Consider the following 12,751-nt stretch of genomic DNA (forward strand, 5'->3'; position numbering starts at 1 on the left):
CCAGATGTCCTGATTTTATAGGGACAGTCCCAATATTTGGGGATGTTTCTTATATAGGTGCCTATTACCCCCCATACTCTGTCCCGATTTTTCATACTTGCTGTCTGGTCACCCTAGGGTGCCCTGAGCCTGGGAAGTGGGTGCGGAAGCCCCTCTGCCCCACCCCTATTTTTGCAGCCACTGCAGGGGGCTCACCCCAGCTGGGTCAGGGCCCCCCCCAGTCTGGGCAGTGAGTGGAGTGACAGCGCAGGAGGATTCCCTGCAAGGTCCTGCTGTGGCCGCAGGCCGGATTTTTAAAGCGATTTCGGCCACTAGGGGGATTTTCAAAGGCCTCTAGCGGCGCTTGTCCCCGGCGGGCCCCTGCCCCGAGTGCCGGGCGGGGAATCCTGCGGCTGCCCCTCCCCCAGCAGCGGCAGCAGCCCCGGGGCGGGCGGAGCCGCAGAGCGCGTCGGGCAGCAGCAGGTGACCGGGCCCCGGCCGTTGCCAAGCCGCGCGGCGGGTTGCTAGGGGCGGGCCCCGGGCCGCGGGCTCCTGCAGCGGCGGCGGCCTGGGAAAGCGAGAGCGGCTCGGGCCCGAGCTGCCGCTGACACCTTCACTGCTCGTACGGGGGGCGTGTCTGTTCTGGGGAGGGGAGATGTGGTGGGGTGTGCACGGGGGGAGGGTGCATGCGGGTGTAGGGGGGTGGGGAGCTGTGTGGGTGGGTGCATGGGGGGAGGGTGCATGCGGGTGTAGGGGGGTGGGGAGCTGTGTGGGTGGGTGCATGGGGGGAGGGTGCATGCGGGTGTAGGGGGGTGGGGAGCTGTGTGGGTGGGTGCATGGGGGGAGGGTGCATGCGGGTGTAGGGGGGTGGGGAGCTGTGTGGGTGGGTGCATGGGGGGAGGGTGCATGCGGGTGTAGGGAGGTGGGGAGCTGTGTGGGTGGGTGCATGGGGGGAGGGTGCATGCGGGTGTAGGGGGGTGGGGAGCTGTGTGGGTGGGTGCATGGGGGGAGGGTGCATGTGGGTGCATGGGGGAGGGGGCATGCGGGTGTAGGGGGGTGGGGAGCTGTGTGGGTGGGTGCATGGGGGAGGTGTGCATGCGGGTGTAGGGAGGTGGGGAGCTGTGTGGGTGGGTGCATGGGGAAGGGGGCATGCGGGTGTAGGGAGGTGGGGAGCTGTGTGGGTGGGTGCATGGGGGGAGGGTGCATGCGGGTGTAGGGAGGTGGGGAGCTGTGTGGGTGGGTGCATGGGGGAGGGTGCATGCGGGTGTAGGGAGGTGGGGAGCTGTGTGGGTGGGTGCATGGGGGAGGGTGCATGTGGGTGTAGGGAGGTGGGGAGCTGTGTGGGTGGGTGCATGGGGGAGGGTGCATGTGGGTGTAGGGGGGTTGGATGGGATTGGAGTGTGGGGGGTGCATGTGGGTGGGGAGGAGTGTGTGGGGGTGCACGGGGAGGGGAGGTGTGCATTTGGGTGTAGGGATGTGGGTGCATGGGGGTGGGGAGGGGTGCATGCAGGTTGGGTGGGGAGGAATGCGTGTGGGTGCATGGGGGTTGGGTAGAGAGGTGTGCGTGCGGGTGCATGGGAAGGGGAGGTGTGCATGTGAGTGTAAGGGGTGTGGGGGGTGCGGGTGCATGGGGGTGGGGAGGGGAGCTGTGCGGTGGGTGCATGGGGGGAGGTGTGCAGCATGCTGGTGCATGGGGGTTGGGTGGGGAGGAGTGCACAAGATGGGGTGATGCACAAGTGTGTCTGGTAGGGTGGAGCTCTGACTGCAGGGGCAGGTGCGATCTGGGTCAGGACAGTTCTCCAAAATTGGCCTTCCAAGCAGCACCCATTGCAACGAGCGCGATTTTAGGTGTCTCATAGGGACTCACAGGGCAAAACCCATCCACACCAGAGGGAGAGTTTAAAACCTGCCTCCAAATTCCTATAACATGAGGGAGCCTTTATCTGAGATACTGCAGGGATGGGCGAGAGAGAATCGCCATGAGCTCTTAGCAATGTAGTGCCTATGACACACAGTTGACCCATTGTGATTCCATCCAGCAGAGGGCGATGCTGAACATGTACAATAGACACAGTACAGTACTGACAGCCCCTCTGTAGAGAGATGAGAGGTGACTTGTCTGACATCACCCAGCAGGCGAGGGCAGAGCTGGGAACAGGACCCAGGAGTCCCTACTGCCAGGCCCGCTCACTAACCCAATTGCTTCCCTTACAGGCGAATCCTTTCGCTGCTGGCACTTTGCCCCTGCGGGTGGAAGCCGGCACGATGGCCACGGCCAGCAGCTGGGCGTGGAAGCCCATCGCATGGGACGCCCTGCTTGCACGCGCCTACCACTCATGCGACGTGGTGCAAGGGAAGCTGCTGCTCTTCGGGGGGCTGAAGTCGGGCGAGCCCAAGGAGCCCCCACTGGGGGACGTGGTGGCCTTTGACCCCACCCTGCTGACGGCTGAGATAGTGGGCCCCGACGGCGGGTACCGGCGCAGCCACCACGACACGGCGGTGCTGGCCGACCGCTGGCTGTGTGTGGTGGGGGGCTGGGACGGCGCCCACAGGGTCTCGGCCGTGTGCTGCTGGGACACCGAGCAGGGACAGTGGGAGCGCTGGGCCGAGGGGCCCTCCAACGACCCCCCTGTGGGGCTCAGCAGCCACACCTGTACCAAGGTGTCGGAGCATGAGCTGCGGGTGGTGGGCAGGGAGGGCGGGCTTCGCACCCAGCGGCGCTTCGCCAGCATCTACACCCTGCGTGTCAACCCCACCACCAAGACCTACTGGTAGGTCCCTTCCTCCCCGACTGGGCTCTGTGGATGCTCCCCCCCACCACCACCACCCTGCAGGGTGGCATCTGATTAAAACTGGGTAGCGGGTTTGAATTTGGATGCACCCCTTAGAGGGATTCACCTGTGGGAACCCCAGAGCCCTGGGCTGTCCCCCTGAGATCCAGGCTATGGGGGAAGGGGCCATCGGGTCTGTGCCCAACACTGGGGAGGACTGTGCCCTAGAAATGGCCATTGCCGTACCCGCTGGGCATGAGATCTGGATTATCAACTCCCCGAAGCCCAGGAAAGTTGGGATTTGGCCCATGTGGATTCCACACCCCCAAATTTAAGGTGCTCAGGTCCTAGGGCCCCATGTACTGGGATGCTCCCCTAGCATCTCACCCCTGGGCACTGTGAGTGGGCTGGGTGGCCCATGCCAAGCACCCGTAACGCCTCTCTGTGCTCTAGGTACAAGGAGGAAGAATCGCGGACAGCCTCTCGGGCCGGACACTCGGCCATGCTGCTCCGTGACGCAGGTGGCTACCAGCTGGTGGTGTTTGGGGGCCGTGACTCCTCCGACTGCGAGGTGGCCGGGCGCTGGGGCAAGGGGAAAATCCACGTGAGTGTCTGGCTCTGGACTGTCACTGCCCCAGAATGAGCCCTTTGCTCCTGCCCCACTCCCCTCAGAGCCCCCTGGTGGGAGATGCCGGGACTGGAGTAGCTGGGAGCTCGCCCCACAGCCAATGCTCCTGTCCCACTCCCCACAGGGCCGCCTGGTGGAAGAGGCCAGGTCTGGAGTACAGTAGCAGGCAAATCCACAAACTGACCCTCCTTTTTCCCTTTCCTTCCTCCTAGGTAGAGTCCATCCATGCCCCTAAGCTGACAGAGCAGCTCTCCCGTCTGGTTGGCTCCGAGAATGGCTCACGGCAGGCTCCGAAAGGCCTGAGGCACCAATCCTGCACGGTGGTGGGTCCCTTTGCGGTGGCTTTTGGTGGGGAGACCCTAACGAAGGGGCGAGACACCGTCTGTAATGATCTCTATGTCTACGACACAAGTAAGAGAGGAGAGCACGGGCGTGCGCGTGTGTGTGTATGTACTACTGCCCTCCACTGGGTGGAATCAGAACTGCTGAGTCTGTGTGTCACAGCCCCCGTACTGCACAGAGCTAATAGGGAGTCTCTTTTAGCTCAGGTGTCAGGTGTTCATACTGGAGACAGGAATCCTAGTGTCACATCACTACACCCATGGGGGCAACCTTTATGTCCCCGCAGAGCTCCCCGCCCCTCTAACCTCCCTCTAGCCACTTTCTCCTTGATGCTGAAGTGCAGCCTCTACAAACTACAGTTCCCAGCATGCATCACTCCATCCTGCTCGCCATTGTACATTGCCTCTTGGGAGCTGTAGTTTCCACAGGCTGCCCCTGGGGAGTGAAGATGAACCTGACCGCTCAGACTGTCCTCGCCCGTCAGTTCGGGGCGGATCTTGCAATCCGGTCGAGCTGGCGATCCAGACCTGGGCTGGGCATAGTTTGCAGCCTCCGTTCTCCGCCAGCCTTTCCCAGCCATGGTATGACACAAGGGGAGGATTTCAGAGCTTGGCATTCGCTGATTTGGGTCTGGGTTCCAGTGTTGCCACCTCTCACGATGTTATTGCGCGTCTTGCAAGATCTGCTGCTTTTCTCAAAGCCCCGGCTCCTGGAATCATGAGATTAGAGGCGAAACACACCTCTGACCTTGTAAAAAAGTCAGTCTCTAGCCCTCCCAGCTGCAGAGACAAGTGTGTAAACGTGTGACCCCTGAAGCCTAACAGTGAATAGGAAGAACCCAAATTGTATTAGGGTTTTCTTTTGAATGTCCTGATTTTGGGGCCTGGCTTGGGATTTTTGAATGGTCAGGGCTGGCAATGCTAGGACTCTCCTTTATGCTAATACCCTGTTCACCACGCACTGCCGGGGCCCGAGTATTGTGATCTTCCTGTGCGAATCACGAACTCCAGGCTGGTTATGCAGCTAGCTGACTCCATCACCTCAAATGTCACAAACCCAGCCAGGAGTGGAAGAATGGCCTGGAAGGAAGGATGGCCCAGTGGCTAGTGGGCTAGCCGGGGCCCTAGGAAACCTTGAATCAGTCCCCATTTGCCACAGCTGCCCTGGGGGACCTTGAGCAAGTCACAGGGGCCTAGATTCACAAAGGTACTTTTAGGCACGTAGACAAGCCCACGGGCACATGCTGCGATTCCCAAAGCCACCGCTTGCCCCCAGGCTCCCTACATGCCCAATGGGGAGAGTCATCTTGGACTGACATCCGCAAAAGCCAGCCGGCTAGAGTTAGGCACCTAGGCTAGCCAATGGGAGATCCTGACAAGAGGGGTGTGTCTTAAGCCCCACACCTTGATCCACAGCCACCTTCTTTGGAAGTCAGCACCTTCAGCTCCTTGTGGCAAGGGGATGCGGGAGACCCCTCCCTTATACCTCTCAGCCCAGCAGTCAAGCAATGTGGGAGACCCCAGTTCACATCCCCCCTCCGCCCGATATGGGAAGGGATTGGAAGAGCAGTCTTGCACCTCTCAGATTTGCATCCCAAACTGTTGGGTTACGAGCTATTCTGATGGGGGGCACCCTCCACCTCTCCTGTTGGACCTGTTCATTGTGAGTTGGTGTAACGATGCTGGTTTTGGTGGGACACTTCTGAGAGTGTCAATTCAGGATAAATTGCTCAAAGCAGGGCAGTTACAGCCCAAGGCAAACCAAACCAGCCAGCCAGAGAAGACTTTGGTTTTACCCCACTGGCTAACCATAAGTCACACAAGCAATTCCCTTAGACACTCCAGTTTCCCAGTATCACCACCAGTGCCACTCGTTATGGGGACAAAAGGTTATGAAAACCAATACCCCAGTAAAAGAAAAAAGGTTCTCCCGATCCCGAAGGACCAAGCCCCAGGTCAATATACAAATCAGATCTTACCCACAAATCACACTGTTGCGAATCCTTTAGAATCTAAAAGTTTATTCATAAAAGGAAAAAGATATAGATGAGAGCTAGAATTGGTTAAATAGAACCAATTCCATACAGTAATGGCAAAGTTCTCAGTTCAGGCTTGTAGCAGTGATGGAATAAACTACAGGTTCAAATCAAGTCTCTGGAGTACAGCCACAGCTTGGATGGTCATTCAGTCCTTTGTTCAGAGCTTCAGTTTGTAGCAAAGTCCCTCCAGAGGTCAGAAGCAGGATTGAAGACCAGATGGAAATAAGGCAGCTGTCTTTTATAGTTTTCAGAATAGCAGCCGTGTTAGTCTGTATCCGCAAAAAGAACAGGAGTACTTGTGGCACCTTAGAGACTAACAAATTTATTAGAGCATAAGCTTTCGTGGACTACAACCCACTTCTTCGGATGCATACCTTTTATACATTAAAAAAAAAAGTTACAAAAAAAGGTAAGTTGCAAACTTACAGAACAGGTTAGTGTCACATTCTCTCCCCAAACTTGTTCTTCAAGATGAGTTAGAGAAAAAGAAAGAGGCGAAAGCCGTGGAGAAGCTGGAACGTGGCTGGGGATTCAGTCTTCCAGGTGTAAGGACACCTCTTTGATCTTACTGTGGAAAATTACAGCAAAATGGAGTTTGGAGTCACATGGGCAAGTCACATGTCCATGCATGACTCAGTTCTTTACAGGTGGCAGCCATTGCTTACATGCTATCTTGAAAGTTCCCAGGAAGACTTCTTATGTGGATTGGAGTCTCCCAAGGGTCATTGTCCGTTAAGTGCTTCTTGATTGGGCACTTAATTTGCAAATTCCTTTCTCAAGAAGCTGACCGAATGCTTTATACTAAGGCTACTTCAGAATCAAAACACATTGATACACAAGTACATAGCCAATATTCATAACTTCAACTACAAAAAGGATACACACATACAGACAGCATAATCATAATTAGCAAATCATAACCTTTCCATAGACACCTTACATGACAACCTTTGTACAATATTTGCTGCAAATATGTAACAGTGGTTGCACCAGTGATCTATACGGTCATAGGTTATGTTAATAACGTCACAGTTGGACCACAGAGAGAAAGTAGAAGCATGAGGATGGCTGTGTAGCCTGGTGGTTCGAGCACTCACCCAGGACGTGGGGATCCAGTCCCCTGCTCCACTGACTCTTTAGTTATCGGAAGTGCACCAGCCACACCAGGAGAGATTGACGAGCCCCATCTCAGACTGTCCCATAACCCAGTGGTTAAGGTACTCGCCTGAGAGGTGGCAGATCCCTGTTCAAATCCCTTCCTTTACTGGGGGAGGAGGGACTTGAGCCAGGGGTCACTCAGGCTCCAGGTGAGCATCCTAACCACTGGGCTAAGAGTTTTAAGTGGGGGGAAGGGGTGTCTTGCTCTTCCAACCCCCCCCCCTCCCCCAGCTGCTGTGTGTGAACTCACCTCCAGGGCCCCCTCTGGTAGGCGGCCTCTGAGCACGCCTGCCGGATCAGAGCCTGCCTGAGAGGTAGGCGGCTTGACGTCTGTCTTCCCCGGTTCATGAATCGCCGCGGGGCTCAGATGGGAGATGGACGTCTGCGCACCTACAGGGGTCAGCAATGCCTGTGTCCAGAGGCAGGAATGCAGACGCCGAGAGAAATTTTGCCTGCAAATATGTCGGTGCCAAGCATAGTCGCCTATGGGGCCAGTGGGAATTTGGTGATTCGCAGTGGAGCCTTAAACTGGGATTTAGGTGCCTAAATACAGATTTAGGTGCCTAAGCCTGGGGTTTAGGCACTTTTGTGACTCTCAAGGCTATAGTCCCTCCATTCCTCACCTGTACAATGGGAGTAACAGCCCTGCCTGCCTCCTGGGGGTGTTCTGAGGATAAATACATCAAACATTGGGGGGTGCTCAGACATATGGCGGCAGGGGCCAGATAACAAGAGCTTCAGAGAGCTAGAGCAGAGCCAAACGTGCCTCAAAACACACACAGTTAAATAAAACGTTAATATTTCTCCTGCAGTCAATAAAGGCTTATTTTGTGTAGGGTTTCAATAAAAGCCAATTTCTCTTGCTAATAACCAATGAAAGTCTCCCTTGCCCTCCCTGGAAGCTGCTGCTGGTCATTTTCATAAGGCAGCATCTTTAAAAAAGAAAATACTTTCCATGCAATGTTATCATTCCCCTGTGGAACTCACTGCTGCAGGATACAGTGGAGGCAAATTGATTAGTGAGGATTACAAAGAAGGGATTGTAACATTGATACAGCTGAAGACAGCCCCTGCAGTCACAGTAGCCAGGAGAAACTTCTAAGGGTTTTCAGTCCTCATGCTTCAGGGTATGAGCTGATTGGCGGTCAGGAAGGAATGTATTGCATGGCACAGGTGTGGTATGTTTGGCAAGGGGAGGGTCCTGGTCATTAATATCTGCCTCTGTAGGTTTTGACAGTGGTCGCTGTCAACAATGGGAGACTAGACAAGATGAGCCATCTGGAGGAAGCAGGGTACTAGTCCCTGCTGCATGGTGCCTCTGATCATTTGAACTGTAACCACTCTCCTATGAAAAGAGCCATCATCCCCATTTCACTGATGGAGAAACTGAGGCACGAGAAGGTCACCCAGGGCAGGGCTGGGGTTAGAAGCCAGGAGTCCTGGTTCCCACTCCTCCCTAAATCCCATTCTCCCCCTGTTTTTTATTTAAATCCTGGAGGAGTCCCAGGACCATATCTGTTTTGTATGAGCTGTCATCTTCGATGTGCAATAGCTGTGACCTGGAGAGCGGCCTGGGAACTAACCCAGCAAGAGAGGCGGAGGGAGCTGGGCATTGACTTTGGCCCGGCCGTCTGAGAGCATCAAGCTGCTTCTTTCCTATTGTATTTTCCAGGATGCTCGCCACCGAGCTGGTTCCGCTTCCCCTGCTCAGATCGGGGCCAGAAGAGAGTCGGGCACCGCACATGCCTTTGGAACGACAAGCTCTATCTTGTGGGGGGCTTTGGCCCAGATGGGAAGACCCCCTGCCCTGAGATCTGTGTCTTAGAGATCCCCTAGTGAGGAAGAGGAGAGAGATGAGGACGTCCCCCTCCTCGCTGGCGCCCTCCCCACCTTTTCCCTGGCAATCTTGCCGCTCCTGCAATCAACCCTGAGAGCCAGCTCTGTGTATATGTAATAAAAGTGCCCCTTGTTGGCCCAGCTCCCCCTCCTCTCCGCAGGGAGCTGCACGCTGGCATCAGGGATTTAACTCAAACACAGAAAGAGATTGGGGAGAAAAAGTTTCTTTGTTAAAGAGTCAGACACCCCTCCCCCCGCCGGTCCCTAGGAACACGCAGTCGGCTCTCTGCAGCCTCCAGCACAGCCAGGAGAGGCCAGGTGTGGTGGTGCTGACATGTCGCGGGGGGAAAAGAAACCAAACATGGCTGAATGGGGCAGGTCCTGGTGATTTGCCGAGAGCGGGGGAAGGGCAGGGAGCTGTTCTCTTCCCCCACGGATCACCGTTAAAATAAAGCCTTCCACCCTCTCGAGAATTCAGCAGAGGAAATGACTGGCCGGCCCGGCCCTTGTCTGAGGCAGGGCCGGGAAACAACCTGGTGCTAGACAGCCTCGCTCCCCTAGTTTGTGTGTGAAATGAGGAGAGCGAACGGGCGAGTGCCTGCACCAGCAGCCCCCAGGAAGGTGGCTGCACCCTCCAGCACCCAGACTGGTTTCTCCGAGGTTTCAAGCCGCGCTGTCGGCGGATCGCTTAGTAGGACCAACCCGGCCCTCAGCTCATGCCAGGAGAAAGGACCTTGGCTTCCATACAGCTCTCACGGCACCACAGCCAGAAACTTTCCCACATTCGTATGCCAAGTGAGCGCCTTGTAAAATTAAAGAGTCCTGTGCTGAGACAAGTCCCTGGCCAAAGGACTTGGCATTAATCACCTCCTAAAAATAACTCGGGCCCGTGTTTGCTTCCCCATTCAGAGCATGATATGATGGGACATCACAGCCTCTCGGACTCTTCTGCCAGCCACGTGGTCCTGCAGATGTACCCCACCCTATGGGGGGCACACTCAGTAAAGGGCCAGGGACAGGCTGGTCTCGTTTCTGCCCCTCCCAGAAAGTCACAGCTGAGGCACGGGGGTTGGGGCGCGAAGGGCAGCTTGACGTTGCCTCCTCGGGATGCTGTAGAGGAGCAAAGAGAACCAACCTTGCTGGGGAGGGGCGGGGGGAAGAGGATTCCTGCTGTAACATGTGCATGCCCACGCCCAGCTGCGCTCACCCTCTGTATGTTCCAGCCCTTTCCACCAGCCCCGGGGCTGGCTTGTCTAGTTAGGCTGTAAGCTCTTTGATGCGAGGATTGTGCGTTGTGTGTGCAGCATCCAGTACAGGAGCCCCGATCTAAGCTGGGGGTCCCCTTAGCACTACTGGACTACATGCACTAACTGTTTCAGACTCTCTGCAAACTCAGGCGGGCATCTCTGCAGCGGAAGTGGGTTTTCTTTGCACTCGTAACACCTAGAGATTGAGTTTTTGAAAATATCTTCTGCTGAGACTGTGGAGAAGGTGGTCTGTGCGTGCCCCACCCCCTCCATAGGGTTCTGGAATCAAGCCCCAAAACACTGGGCTGAACTGCCAAAGTCATCTCCCAGCAATCACTGGGGTCACTTGGCTGGACTCTCTGGGGTCACAGCTCCCAAGTCCTGGCCTGGAATCAGGAGGGATTAGTGCAGATTGAGTCCAGGCTGCGTCTACCCAGCAGGTCACAGAGAGTTTGTTTCCCACTCCTGGCTTAGCTCCTGTCATCCGTTCCCCACTGGCAGTGCAGGAGTGTTTTATTTCAGGCCCAGGGATTGCAGTTGCAGCAGGGAGCAGGGGGTGGACTGGTGAACCTCAAACTATCCCGGCCCAAGCTATTGCAAACTGGGTTTTGCCCTGGAAAAGCAATGGCCTGGAAAAGCCAAGCCCTCTGACAGCCAGCACCTGAGTGGGCTGGGAGGGTAGGAACAGAAGGATGGATCCTCTGTGGGTATAAAGGGTGCAGCACCATGCAGCCGTCAGCTCAGGAGGTGGACTAGAATATATAGCACCCATGGTTCTATTTCACCAAAAACTGCACCACAGCTAACTTTGTTCTGCGGCGGGGCTGGATGGGCTGTAGAGCAGTGGGGGGGTCTTCTGGCCACCGAGCTGATGCCCGTGACCCAACGGAGCTGGAGATGAGGGGTTTGGGGAGTGGGAGGGGCTCAGGGCTGGGGCAGAGGGTTGGGGTGTGGGGGTGAGGGCTGTGGGTTTGGGGTGCAGGAGAGTGCTCTGTTTGTGGGGGCTCAGGGCTGGGGCAGAGGGTGCAGGCTCAGGGCTGGGGCCAGGGATGAAGGGTTTGGGGTGCAGGAAGGGACTGGGGTGGGGGGGCTCAGGGCTGGGGTAGGGGATTGGGGCACAGGCTTGCCTCAGTGGTGCAGCGGGGGTGCTAAGGCAGGCTTCCTGCCTGTCCTGGCACCGCGGATCACGCTGTGTCCCAGAAGTGGCCAGCAGCAGGTCTGGCTCCTAGGCGGAGGCACGCAAGTGGATCCGCGTGGATCTCGCCTGTGGGCACCACCCACCTCACCCCCTCAGCTCCCATTGGCTGGCTTCCGGCCAATGGGAGTGCAGAATCAGTGCTCGTGGCGGGGGCAGCATGCGGAACCCTGTGGCCGCCCCGCCTAGGAGCCGGACCTACTGCTGGCTGCATCCAGGGCTCAGTGCGATGTCAGAACAGGTAGGGACCGACGGGACTTTTAACTGCCTGGTGGGCTGTGCTGACCGGAGCTGCTGCAACCCACTGCCTTCCATTCTGCACCCCAGTATTGGGTCACAACCCGCAGTTTGCAAACCACTGGTGTAGAGCAGCAGCAGTGATTCAGCCTAGAGCAAACCAGCTGCAAATTCTCCAACCTAGGATGCACCCCAGCCTCCCGCGTTCTTGTGCTAACACTAACGGAGCCGCCAGTTGCAGGATCTCTGCCGCTGGAGGCCAAGCTGTTGAAATTCAAGTCCTCTCTCCAAAAGCCCGTCAAAGCCGATGGCCGAGCATGTTTGATGCCCTGCAAGCAGTCGAGGAATCCGTGGCGAAGGAGAGGGATTGGTTCCACAAGCAGAGCACCCCACATATGGTTACTGACTTTGGCTCTAAAGTAAGGCCAGGACTAAAAAACAGGAGGTTTAGTGGCATCCCAGCAAACAGGGAAAGAAAAACAAATAAGGAGGATAGGGATAAGATAGAGATAAGAGGGAAGGTGCGCTCATGGACTGGTAACTGGTTAAAAGATAGGAAACAAAGGGTAGGAATAAACGATCAGTTTTCAGAATGGAGAGAGGTAAATAGTGGTGTCCTCCAGGGATCTGTACCGGAACCAGTCCTATTCCACATATTTATAAATAATCTGGAAAAAGGGGTAAATAATGAGGTGGCAAAATTTGCAGATACAAAATTACTAAAGATAGTTAAGACCCAGGCAGACTGTGAAGAGCTACAAAAGGATCTCACAAACTGGGTGACTGTGCAACAAAATGGCAGATGAAATTTAATGTTGATTAATGCACATTGGAAAACATAATCCCAACTATACACATACAATGGTGGGGTCTAAATTAGGTGTTACCTCTCAAGAAAGAGATCTTGGAGTCATTGTGGATAGTTCTCTGAAAACATCCACTCAGTGTGCAGCAGCAGTCAAAAAAGCGAACAGAATGCTGGGAATAATTAAGAAAGGGATAGATAATAGGACAGAAATATTATGTTGCCTCTATATAAATCCATGGTACGCCCACACCTTGAATACTGCGTGCAGATGTGGTCGCCCCATCTCAAAACAGATATATTGGAATTGGAAAAGGTTCAGAAAAGGGCAATAAAAATTATTAGGGGTATGGAACAGCTTCAATATGAGGAGAGATTAATAAGACTGGGACTTTTCAGCTTGGAAAAGAGATGGCTAAGGGGAGATATGATTGAGGTCTATAAAATCATGACTGGTGTAGAGAAAGTAGATAAGGAAGTGTTGTTTACTACTTCTCATAACTCAAGAACTAGGG

The 12,751-nt window shown here is 55.4% G+C and overlaps 1 protein-coding gene across 3 annotated transcripts; it reads left to right on the plus strand.

Moving 5' to 3' along the window:
- Window positions 1-327: 327 nt before the first annotated feature.
- On the plus strand, window positions 328-8,956 carry KLHDC9 (kelch domain containing 9). Of its 3 annotated transcripts, none has more exons than XM_024107042.3 (5): window positions 328-462; window positions 2,194-2,750; window positions 3,204-3,354; window positions 3,591-3,789; window positions 8,589-8,956. In XM_024107042.3, the coding sequence occupies exons 2-5, from the start codon at window positions 2,245-2,247 to the stop codon at window positions 8,750-8,752; spliced, it is 1,020 nt and encodes a 339-aa protein (XP_023962810.1). In that variant the 5' UTR covers window positions 328-462; window positions 2,194-2,244; the 3' UTR covers window positions 8,753-8,956. The 3 variants fall into 3 exon arrangements, with proteins under 3 accessions (XP_023962810.1, XP_023962809.1, XP_005293801.2); XM_024107041.3 differs by having other exon boundaries at window positions 455-601; XM_005293744.5 differs by lacking the exon at window positions 328-462 and having other exon boundaries at window positions 1,946-2,750.
- Window positions 8,957-12,751: the final 3,795 nt, after the last annotated feature.

Source organism: Chrysemys picta, chromosome 20 (assembly GCF_011386835.1).
Source record: "Chrysemys picta bellii isolate R12L10 chromosome 20, ASM1138683v2, whole genome shotgun sequence".
In the NCBI taxonomy this organism is placed as follows: Eukaryota; Metazoa; Chordata; order Testudines; family Emydidae; genus Chrysemys; species Chrysemys picta.

Coding starts and splice junctions, on each gene's coding strand:
- KLHDC9 (XM_005293744.5), top strand. CDS start 2,083: ATGAGAGGTGACTTGTCTGACATCACCCAGCAGGCGAGGGCAGAGCTG. Junction 2,751..3,203: donor CCCACCACCAAGACCTACTG/GTAGGTCCCTTC, acceptor TCTGTGCTCTAG/GTACAAGGAGGAAGAATCGC. Junction 3,790..8,588: donor TCTCTATGTCTACGACACAA/GTAAGAGAGGAG, acceptor TGTATTTTCCAG/GATGCTCGCCACCGAGCTGG.